Consider the following 12280-nt stretch of genomic DNA (forward strand, 5'->3'; position numbering starts at 1 on the left):
GAATAGAAGTTGTCAGTAATATAAATTGTTTGACAATAATAAAACTGTAATATGTATGTACTTTACAACATATAGATTATGCACCTTTCCAGTTTCTTGCAACATTGGGGGTGAATAGACAAATCAAACATCAATGACTTAGCAAAGATTCATAGCATGCAAAAATAACTGGCACCAATCCAGGAGTAAAAGGTAGCAATATCATTCATTCACATCTGTAAATTCCAACTGCAGGGTACAAAATTACTTTTCCTTCTCCCTTAGATATAAAGCTGCAGACTAAAAAGATGAGAAATTGCTCTGCATTGAAGATAAAATGTATGACTAATGTACATTAAAAATGCACTAAAACTTAGGACTTACCTATTTTACATTCGGTTTTATTAACGTAGCCCTCAAAAGTAGGACATGCCTTTGTTTCCTGCACCTCACATGCACGGTCCTCATGTTTCTCTCTCTGCTCCTCCAGCCAGCCAGCTAAGCCCAAGTTGCTCTTCAGCATCATGTTGGCAACGTGCTTGAACAGACCCTGGACATCGTGGGTCTTTTTGAACACCTGGAATATAATAATAAAAATTTGATCATACTTCAACAAATGATATGAAGCACAAGCATATCCAATGAAGAGATTTGCTCACATACAAGTTACTTCGTGCTTACCATCACGTGCGACACACAAACAATTTTACATGTGTAGTTATTCAAGCTCTGGGTGGCCACTCTAGAACCAAGATAAAATTCAAGTATAATTCCTGGTTTTCAAGATGAATTTAAAAAAAATTCAAGGATAGAAGCAGATATTTTCTCCATTTCAACCTCATGCACTACCACCTCTCACCACCCACACACAAATATATTAACAATATAAGAGGTCTGTGTGATTTCAATGTATGCGAAAATTCTAATTCAAACGGAATGTAGATATTTAAAATATTTAATTTAAGATGTAGAGTTTACATTTGCCATTTTGCATGCCCTTGAAATACATCTATAAAAAAAATCACAAATGTTACAGGATATACTAATCTAGGAAAAATTGTTATTTGTACAGAATTTCAAACTCGAATTTACCTAATCAACAGCAGGATATCTTATCTTGCAATAATCTTCTGTCTGTCAGATAGATTGTTCTGCAAATGACACTAACAAAATAAACTGATCAAGAGAATTAGTTTTACTTGCAACACAGTTTTTTTTAGTACAAATCTCATCTGAATTTAGCATATTTATAAACATCCTGAGGCAAGTTTTCACATTTTAGCTTCAATTTTTATCGAGGAAGGAAAATAAGCTTTTGGATTAATAAAAGTTGCAATATTCCACTTCTGCGGAGAAAAATTCAAGTAGAATGCAAGCAAAATTCCCAGAGCCAATAATTCACACATAATTCCCGGTGAGTAGCCACCCTGAACCTGTTATGCACAGAATGGTTGGTGAGATTGAGCATGCCTTGCCGAAACTTGGGTTACTTTCTGACGACCCCCTCGGCAAAGTAAAGGTTAAGTCCACTTTATGCACAGTAAGACTAATTAATCGGAACTGGACCTACAGTTAAAAGTGGGATCCGAACCACTATAAGCCTCCACGGGGTATCGAACCCGGTACCCCTTGATTACAAGCCGATGATTCATACTGAATTTGAAATACCTAGAAAGCAACAAACCTGATGAATGTAAGGAATGTCAGAAAGTGGCAGCATGACCTTCTCCAGCCTCTCTTCTGGGGCCATTGTGGCCTCTTCGATAAGTTTCGCCCTCTTCGCAGATTTACTGTTTGCACCTCCTTCCCATTTCTTCTTCTGAGTCTGACGAACAATCTAATAAAAAAAAAAGCATAAGTGACAAGCATCTTTAATAAGTTAATTATTAATACATAATATACTTTTTCAATGTGTAAAATGGAAAAAAGGACCCTTTCTAAATACTAGTTAGGTGCTTCCTGGCCATTTGTTATGTTATATAGGCACAACAGCAATGAAAGATTATGTAACAAACCTGAATATCTGGAACATTTCCCAAGTTACAGTGTGTTTCTAAAGGCACATATCAAAATAACTTAAGGGCATGCAATACAGTCTCCACGGGACTCTTCCCAAGCTTTTCCGTCCGTGACAGTGTGCCAACTTGGCTCTCTTGGAGCCGGATCTGACTCTTTGGGGCACTTGTTCGGCTGTGAACTGGAACACCCACCCCCTTGCCCCACTAGGATGCCATCTCTGGTTCCGGCCCACATAGACCAACTTTTGTCATAATTATACATTTTGCACATGACGTGATATTGTCATATTGGCTGCATCGCCCCACTCCCTCTCATCTCCTCAGCTACCTTTTTATAGCACCATGTTTGACTTGAAATTGACATAATATTGTTATCAGAGAATTCTATATTTTCGATTTCATGTACCATTATTGAGATGGGCGATGCCACCGGATCTAGATAGTGAAAACTAAGAATAAATTGTCATCAATTTAGAATTAACGATAATAGCAGTGCCCCCACCCCTTTGAAAACTAACATTACCCTAGGAGGCACTTTATCCAGCCTTCGTAAATCTAGCTCCTTGAAAGTCAGTTTTAACTCCATTTAAGGTGTCATTTTGTTCTTTTATGCGCAACAGGTTTGGCAACAATGCCAGGAAGCAGCATTGATCATATGGGAGAACGATTTGATTCGTTCTCTTGGGAATATAAAACTTCCAATGGAATAGGAAAAGATGTCAACGGGAAGAGGGCAGTTTGAAGATGCATTTCGCCAGTGGAAAAGTCGAAACTTCCATTTGATCAGCCGTAACTTGATGCTGAAGTTGATTCCCGATAAGGAATACATGGGATTCCGAAAATTCTTATTCATCATATTTTTCAAACATCGTGTCAAGCTTAATAATCAATCCACTTGAAACATGGAGATAAATTCATACTCTCTGATACACCCAGGGTTTTATTAGTAGCAGTGCCCCTTCAAACAATATTGCAACAGGGAATACCTCATCCTGGCATTCAAGTGTTGATCAGATATAATTATAACCCGTGTAACCTTCTAATACACATCAACAGTTTATGCTGCAAATAGAAAAAAAATCACCGAGAAGCAGGGTGGATAAAAATCATCTTTTTTTTTTAAAAAAAAATCATTTTTGATGATTGCTGATATGGTTTTTGACACCATACATATAGATATATGTTTTTTTTTATAGAAAGGCCATTTGTAGTAAACGACCCTGTAAAATATTTGAAAATTTTGATTAAAGAAATAAAAAAAAATATGTAAATGTACATTTTTCAGTTTCTGATACTGTACATATGAACCTATTATGGAAATGTTTGTTGAGTGTGTTAATGAAACTATAATATATAATTTCAATAATTTTCTTCCTGTAAAATAAAACATTCTGGATGTACTCTGCAATTGTAACTTACAATATACTTTAAAGTCTTTGTAGCTGAATTTTGGTATTTTTTAAATGATAGTTTGCAAAATATCAGGTGTCACATTTATTTACAGTTTAATGATAAGGACACTATTTACAGTTCACCATGATTAGTATTTTGTACACTTTTCTACAGAAAATGTTTGCTATTTTGCGTATAAAAATTATTGATTTTTAAATCAAGAGAAATTTAAGTGTGCTTACAGTTTACACATTACATTTCATTTTGTACCAGCTTCACCCCATCAATACATATATTTTTCCCCTTTCTTAGAGCCTAATGAACACTATTAAATGAATACGAGATTAATGTATTTTCACTAAAAGTGATTCTGATATCTACAAAATCCTTAGGTTCGTTATTGTATAAATTATTTATTTAAAGTGATTTAAATCAGTGATTTTTTTTTTAAAAAAATCCCCCGATTTAAACCAATCCGCCTTGCCAAGAAGAAGGACACTTTTCTACTTATCTATGACTTACTTCAGCTCGCAGTTTTCTCTTCTTCCATTTACATCCATTCATGCAGGAAGCGGCCCTCTTCTGATCTTCCTCGGTTTTGAAAATGACATAAATCCATGGACTATTCTTCTTTACGGACTTCACCAAGAAGTAATTGAATTTGAATTTGTTGACCAACAAAATTTTGATTTCCTATAAGAGAAAGTGAAAGTATTGGATAAACACCAAATGAAAATGTCATCAATAATGTTGATTTTGTGGAACTTGAGGCACTTTCTGCCTTGCCCCTCCTCAAAACTCACTCTTAGATTAATTTTCTTTAAAAAAAATTGATCTAGATACTAATTAAAAACACACCAGTAAGCTCAGGTATTTACGCACTTATTTGGTAAAATCCCTTCCAACTTTAAACAAAACAAATAAAAAGTTGCATTGTTGCACTTACTCTTTCAGTATCAGCTGATATGACATATCAGTGTATTTGTAAAATTATCAGAAATTTTAACAACCCCACATGTGTACAAATAGCCTCTAATTTTGTTGTAAAATTCCGTCATAAACACAATCCTTATAGCAAATGTCTAAATATGCAGTTTTTCCACAAGTACAAAAACCCATTAGTCCCTTGGGTACATACTGCAATTAAGGTTATGAACCATTCATACATTGAAAGAACATTTGCAAATTTATACTAGATAAGTAAGATATTGGTTATTGGTATCAGCCAGGGTAGAAACGTACAGGCACCCAGTTGCCATGGTGCATGAATTTTTAAGTTCATTTCTAAAAATTTATTTTTAAATATTTCACGGTCACTTATGCATGGAAGCATGCATATTTTGTTTTAGACGAAAACAGAAAATATGAAATAATACATTGTAATGTTAATTTTTCATGTTTCAGAAAGGTGAGAGGGGCATTTTCCTACTCTGTTTTGTCACAAAATGATGCAAAATGAACTGCAAAATGTGAAATAGACTCATAAAAATGAAATTTAGTGTTTATTTACCAATGTAACACTATCTGAACTTTGAATTATCCTGCAAGTTATGCAATTCATGGAAAATTGAGTAATTTTGCTGTAAATATTTGAGAAACAAAAATAGACCCTTTATATAGGAATAAACTTAATTCTGTTACCTATGTAAATACTTTATTAGAAGGGATATGTTTATTTTGTGTAATAAGTAGTTTTTAATTCAAATTTAGGATTATATTCACAATTTTCAAACCAAAATCTCATTTCTACATACTGCTTTTGATCAGATTTTTCACCGCTATAACACAAAGTTTATTTTATTTACCACTTTTGAACCCGAAATTGACTTATTTTTGTACTGAAAATTTGCTTTTTCATTTACCGAAAATATATGACTCCACTTATGGAAAATTTCATTACTTTTTGAAAAGAAAAAATAAAATAACAAGTACGTTATGTGTTTCTTAATGTTTGTCTGTTTTCTGTATCACGCGTATCATTAAATCATTAAATAAACATGTCATTATAAATATTTCCACTGTTGCTATCCAAACTTCAACACTACAATAGAGAATTTATTGCATACTTATTCATGCTGTTACCATTGGGAAGGTCGCTCTGGCACAAGTATTAATAATGTTAAACGTTTCAAGATCACATTCCATAGCATATCGTAGTTGGATTCATGGCTTTCTTAGCCTGTATTTGCAGCCAAAAAAAAAGGAGCAAATAGGAAGCAGGTCTTACGCATGTCATGTTGCCATTTCCATAATTTGATGAACCACTTCCTAGTTTATTCCAATTTTTTTTAAATGCAATTGAGGAAATTCACATTGCACAATTATCGGGTTAACGTTCTGTACAGAGATTTGTGTGTTCCTGCGTAGCTTATTTGCAGCCCGGCATCTCCCGAAAAACGTGAATAACAACAAACAGCGACAAAACAGATTGGTTTCTGCTAAAAATGTCAATGTTCAGCAAGCGTGGAGCTTATGGGAAATGGGGTTGAACATGCAGAACAATACTCACATTATGAGTGTAAACATCAGGTAATCCAGACACTTCAACAACGTAGGTTCCCGTGGCCTTCTTAAGTGATGAAAGGTCTAACTTTTCTTGATTTTCATCCTCATCTAGACCATCAAAACCTCCATTCTTGGTTTCAGTGGCTTCAGCCTGCTCTTCGGTATTCTCGGCAACAGCTTCTGTATTTTCATCCCCATTCTGATCCTGAGCAACTTCCTCCGTCTCCTCTGGCATTGGGACATCAGCTACTTCGGCTACTTCAGCCATTTCCAAATGCTGTGACACTCAGTTTTGGAACGAATCTGGGAAATAAAAAAACATTTTTACACAAAGTGGATTTGCATTTATGCTCAGATAGGCTAATTGAGGCTGGGCTTACAGTTTAAAGTGAGGTCCTAACCACAGTGGAATATACCTTCACCGAGGACCCATCAGGGAGGCTAAAATATATTCAAAATACTCTTCATTACAGCCAACAAAAGAAAAAAATTGTAAGAAAAAACTAATTTGTTTCGTAACTAATATTAACACTGATCAAACTAACAGGGTCATCCAAATGAATGTGAGATTTTTTTCTTCCAGCATTGTTTATTGGTTGGAATATGTGAACATACAGAAAGTAATAGTGATATATGGTGTATGGAAAAAATACTTCACCCACGGAATCTTTATACCAGTCTTATGGAAGAAGCATTTCTTTCCATGACTGTACATATCCACTAGATATAGTTGCCATGTTCGTTCAAGCAAGTGTTCCAACATGTCACTAGATTGTGGATTCTCTGAATGATGAATGTCCGTGGTTAGCTGCGATGTATGCAACATATTTCTTCATACTTCATTTTTTTTATTCATTAAATTAGGCACATACAGGAGATGTACTATGTAGATTTTCAGCGAAAAATGCAGGCTCAACCAGGACTCGAACCTGGGTCTCTGGCAATCAGTGACATTGCTCTACCACTGAGCTACTGAGCCAGCCTGGCTTCCCCTGCATTTTCGCTGGCGCTGTTTTACCTGTGTGAAATAGTCTCTGAAAGTGCTACTGCAACGGGATCTGTTGCCTTTGAAACATTTTTCGCTGAAAATCTACATAGTACATCTCCTGTGTGTACCTAATTTAATGGATTGACATCTCTACGCTGGGAGGAACCAGGCAACGTCGACGTCTGTAGTGTTTCAAAGGAAACAGATCCCGTTGCAGTAGCACTTGTAGAGACGATTTCACACAGGTAAAACAGCGCCAGCGAAAATGTAGGGGAAGCCAGGCTGGCTCGGTAGTTCAGTGCTAGAGCAATAGCACGGATTGCCAGAGACACGGGTTCGAGTCCTGGTCGAGCCTGCATTTTTCGCTGAAAATCTACATAGTTCATTTTTTTTATTTAGCATTGCTTTCCTGCCACCTTTGGCCAATTGCAATGATAAGGATGAGCCATGATTAGGAGATTTTGATGATGGGCTCTCACAAAGCACACCTATGTACAAGCTGTAACTCAAACCCCAAGACTTTTGTGATGGTCAAAAGTTGACCACCAAGCCAGCAAGATTAGAAAAAATTGTTAGTGTATTCCTCTCTTTCACTTTTTGTTACTCACAACGATGCCCAGGTCAGGACTCAAAACCAGGAACCCTTAATGTTGAGTTTGTGAGTTGATATTCAACATGTTGAGTCAGGAAGTGTAACTAAAGCTTCCCATTTTACTCATGCAGGGATTGGATGGAGCATGTTCAGTGGTAAACTTTCAATCTCACCACCAAAGTTCCCAATCCAGGATGTTCTTCAGTGTGTTAAGTCCAGAATTTCATCTAATCACTAATCTTCACTGTTGCAATTAGCCATAAGTGGCAGAAAAGCAATGCTAAATAATAATAATAAAAAAAAATTCCGTAGAGGAATATACAATATGTACAAGAAGCCAGGTTGGATAAAAACTGAGACTTATTTAAAAAGACACAAAATTATTTGTATGCATTTTGGCATGGTACATATAGGTACAGCAGAACCTTGATAACCAAGTAGAAAAAATTTAATGCAGGAAAACGCAAAATCAAGGAAAATTCTATCAATTTTGCTATGTTCGGACCATCAAGATTGAATGTATAATGCAGGAAAACGTAAAATCAGGGTTCCTTTTATTATTATCATCTGAAAGGTGTTTTCTGATCAACCTTTCCTTTCTATAGTCTATGGATATAATGCTATGCCGCATATCAAAAGAAGTACTCACACGTCATCTTATAAAACTACTGCGTGGCTGCTACACTGTTACATAATCGAACGCACGGAACATTTGATTCACGTAGTGGACGGTAATGGCGGCACAAGCTATCGTACGAGATGCATGAATGACGAAACATACATTACTTACAGGCCAAATAAGTTGCACGATTCGAAAAAACAATTTCCCCGGCTTCAGAAAGTCGTCAAGAACGCAATTCCATAAGTACTTTCTCGTCTTTTCTCCTGTAAATTTGAAGAAATCCGTCTCCGACTTATACAACAAAACACAATCACGACGCGTGATGATGTACGAAGGTGTACGTGCCAAAGGCTATTGTCCGTCAGAGAATTAATTTCCAACAATGACCATGAATTTCCACTATCATACATCCCCATATCACACAAAACACCTTCTTGATGTTAGACAATACTACAGAAAGTTATTACAGTAAACAGGTTCGGTAAAAATCTGATATTCCCCAGACACCTATAACTTCTTCGTTTTGCCAATTTTTGACATTTGTACTTACCTATCTGCTTCGCAGAACATTCTTTAACGTGTATTCATGTTTTTTTGATCAAATTGCAATTTTTTTTAAAAAAGTGTTTTTATAACTGAAGAACGTACATTTTTGCACATGGTTTATGGGGCTGGGTAAGACTGCAGAATATGGGATGCTTAGGAGGAACGCGGTTCATAAATTTTTGCAAACGTTTTGTAGTTAGTAATCGGGAAAAGTAAGTTTTAAGGTGCGGAAAAATTATTTTCTAAAAAAAACAACAGAAAAACGTGTCCAGGTTGGGTGGTATTGAAATCGTAGCGGTACTACTTTACTATACCGAAGACACCTATCAATGATTTATTTCACAATTTTTTACATTGCTAACGTACTATTCTGCATTGCGGAACATTTCTTTAGGTGAAATAATGAATTTCTAACGAAAATAATGCCTATTTCTTACATTAACGAGTACTTAATGTTGTTTCTTATTTCCCAAAAACCATTGACGTTAGCGCAAAAAATCACGATAGCCCCACGAACCATCAGGGGGATGAGGTATGCCTACTAGGTTAGGTTAGGTTCCATTAGCACTCCTTTCGTTCAATTTAGCATATACAATATGAGAGCGTATTGTGCTCTCGTGCAGAAAGCAAATGGGGGCAGCAGCAATAGCACGTCGGAAATTGATTTTCGTAGAAAACCACATGCATTCGCATTAAAATGGATCAAAACTACATTCCCGATCAACAACGCTACAGAAAATGATTTGCGTAAGTACTTTCTCCTGTAAATTTGAAGAAATCCGTCTCCGGTATAGTAAAGTGTTACCGCTAGGTTCAGTTCTCTTAGCGTAAGTAATAATTAGTCATTGTATTTATGCTAATGAAACCTAACCTAACCTTGTAGGCATTCCTCGAAGAAATAATGAAAGAAACTGTGCGTAAACATTATGGACATGAACGAATGGAGAAATGCATTGCTTTTAGTAGGAAAAACATTTTCCATTGTATTTATGCTATTGGAACCCAACCTAACAGGCCTAACCTAACCTTGAAAGCATTCCTCGTCTGAAATAATTAAAGAAACTGCGTCTGTGGGTGGAATCCGGAGCAACAAATCAACTCGAATGCCGTGAAACGAAGGGTCTCACTTATCGCACAACACTTGAGCGCGTAAACAATATGAACGCGAACAAATGGAGAAATGAATTGCTTTTAGTAGCAGGAAAAACATTTTTTACACACAATAATATAACAGTAATCGTAAAAGGAACGCCGGAAAATGGAAGTAGAAGGTACGTACTCTCAGGGGATATAAGTTTTGTTGTCCGATACGAGAAATTTACCAAAAGGAGCCCATGTTCTGCAGCGAGACCTTTAACTATTGTAACCTATACGTCACCCTACCTAACCTTACCAGAAATGGTTCGTGGGGCTATGCATGAATGGTTGAATTTCCGCTATAAAACATTCCCACATCACACAAAACACCTTCCAAATGTTTGTTTGACAATGAAGAAATCAGTCCAAGGAATATCAGATTAGTACCGTAGTTTCTTCTGTAGAAATGAAGAAATCTGTCCCAACAATAGTAAACTAGTACCGCCAAAACAAGATTACGAAAGATCATGCTGCAAATTCTTTCTTTCCCCAAGAGAAAATCCTGGTTGCGACATTGCCAAGAACTCTATAATCTCTAATGTCTCAGAGCGCCGGTCACCGGTCCGACACGAGGCAAAAAGCCGGAGTTACATGGCTCATGCATAACATATACGATAATAAAAACTCCTGCTATTCATTTTCTATATTCATGGCAACGTTGTTAGTGATTCTCTTATCTTACAATAATACATACCAGAGTCAAGTTATTCCTATCAACAAAAACAAGATCTCCAAACTCCAAAGGACGCCTATTCCGCCATTTTCACCAGCAGAGGGTAGGGGTATCCCTTACCGCACGACACCTCTGCAACCTTTGGTTCTGACGTCACTAAAGATACATATTATTTTTACGCTAAATGCCCAAGTTGTTAGGTTATGCAAGCTAGGTTTAGTTCTCTTAGCATAAATAATACATTTTCAGTGTATTTATACTAATAGAACCAAACCTAACGTAACAACGTACGTCTTTCTCGTCTGACGTCAGAACACAAGGTTAAAGAAGTGTTGTGCGATAAGGGAAACCCAGAGGGCAGAGACACTAACCAATGTTGCCAGGGTGCAGGACTGGAAAAAGTCGCCATTACATGCAAGAGGATGTGTGTGAGCGAGGAATGGAATAAATTGCGTTCATCGCCTTTTACAAATATGTAATAGAATCGATATAAGCGAGGGAGGATGATTACTAGGGGTTGGAAGTTGAAAACCTATAAATTGCCAAAAAAGACCTATAAAAAGACCAAAAAATATAAAAAGGACCTAAAAATGAAAAAAGGACGTATAAATGTGATCCAAATTAATTAATAACTTCAGTTTTAACCTCCCCACCCCCTCCCTCTGCGCGGCACCTCCTTACTGACTTGAGATCTTTACAGGCGCGTGCTGTCTGGTCGTATACACCGTGCTCCAAGCTTCAAAACAAGAGAAAGTTGCCACTTACTTCGCGACCTTCCAGACAAGTTACGGAAAGGACTTTGTACCGTACCTGCTTCAGTCGTCCAAAAATATTTTTCTCTCTTTTCAGGGATGGTTCCAATATATTTATTTTATTTCGTTACTACAGAAAGGATGTTTAAGAGGTGATGAACTGATGATGATTCGAATTGAGAATGGGCAGTAAAAACCTGGTCGAAAGAAAGTGAAGTTGCAAAAAGAAGCCGTTAAGATCTAAAAAAAGGCTAAAAAAGGACCAATAAGTCAAAAAACTCCGAAAAAGGCAAAAAATCACAAATAAAACCCACATTTTTCTGGCCTACAATGACCCAAAATGAACATATATTATGTTGGGCCTCATCTTCGGACACTAGGAAAAAAAGGATTTTTCCTCAACTTCCGAGCCCTAATGATTACGCATCAGCAAATTTAAGATATCTAAACACCGATAATGATGTAACGAAAGTGTCACCACTGCTTTCTTCGTGGTTCCTGGGCAAGGCGCTGGGTTGGTCCATCGAACTCGAAGGTGGCCTCGGTAGGTTCGCCCAATCCCTTTACAAGTACCGACTCAGTGACGGCAATTGGGTACCGTAACTGGAGGGGCATTTTACTTCCCTTTTAACATAAGATTTGGTATAGTGGATGACATGTCGCACAAGTTCGATTGGTCCTCAAGTGACATGTGTCACTTGATAACGAGCCAATTAGTAGTAATGTTTTGCACCAGTGGCATGACAGGCCACAAGCTTGCATTCAATTGGTGAAATCTTCAAGAGAAGCCTGTCGCTTCTTCCTGAATTCTCCCTTAGAGTGATTTTAGACTGAAACAACAAGCAGTATGCAACACATGTCGCTTGGGGACGAGCCAATCAACAGCAATGTTTCACCTGGTTTCACACCGAAGTGGCATAATAGTCTGCACAATCCTACGTTCAATTGATGAAATTCTCAAGGGACACATGTTGCGTGTCGGTGTGAAATCTCATAGACTGAAGGGGCCATGTTTCTTGTTGCTTCAGTCTGAAATAGACCCCGAAGTGGGACGTGGCAGGCAAAGGGTGCCTACC

General features: G+C 37.0%; 1 protein-coding gene across 1 annotated transcript in view; it reads right to left on the reverse strand.

The window, feature by feature from the left end:
• Positions 1-10601, reverse strand: part of LOC145992078 (tRNA (uracil-5-)-methyltransferase homolog B-like) — a 40016-nt gene extending 29415 nt beyond the window's left edge. The window contains exons 1-5 of the mRNA XM_083128293.1: positions 10474-10601; positions 5899-6197; positions 3912-4082; positions 1664-1816; positions 364-556 (exon numbers count right to left, since the gene is read on the reverse strand). Coding sequence (XP_082984419.1) covers positions 364-556; positions 1664-1816; positions 3912-4082; positions 5899-6162 — 781 coding nt within the window. The 5' untranslated portion in view covers positions 6163-6197; positions 10474-10601. The remainder of the gene's footprint in view (positions 1-363; positions 557-1663; positions 1817-3911; positions 4083-5898; positions 6198-10473) is intronic.
• Positions 10602-12280: the final 1679 nt, after the last annotated feature.

Source organism: Lepisma saccharinum, chromosome 9 (genome assembly GCF_977018435.1).
Source record: "Lepisma saccharinum chromosome 9, izLepSacc3.1, whole genome shotgun sequence".
In the NCBI taxonomy this organism is placed as follows: Eukaryota; Metazoa; Arthropoda; class Insecta; order Zygentoma; family Lepismatidae; genus Lepisma; species Lepisma saccharinum.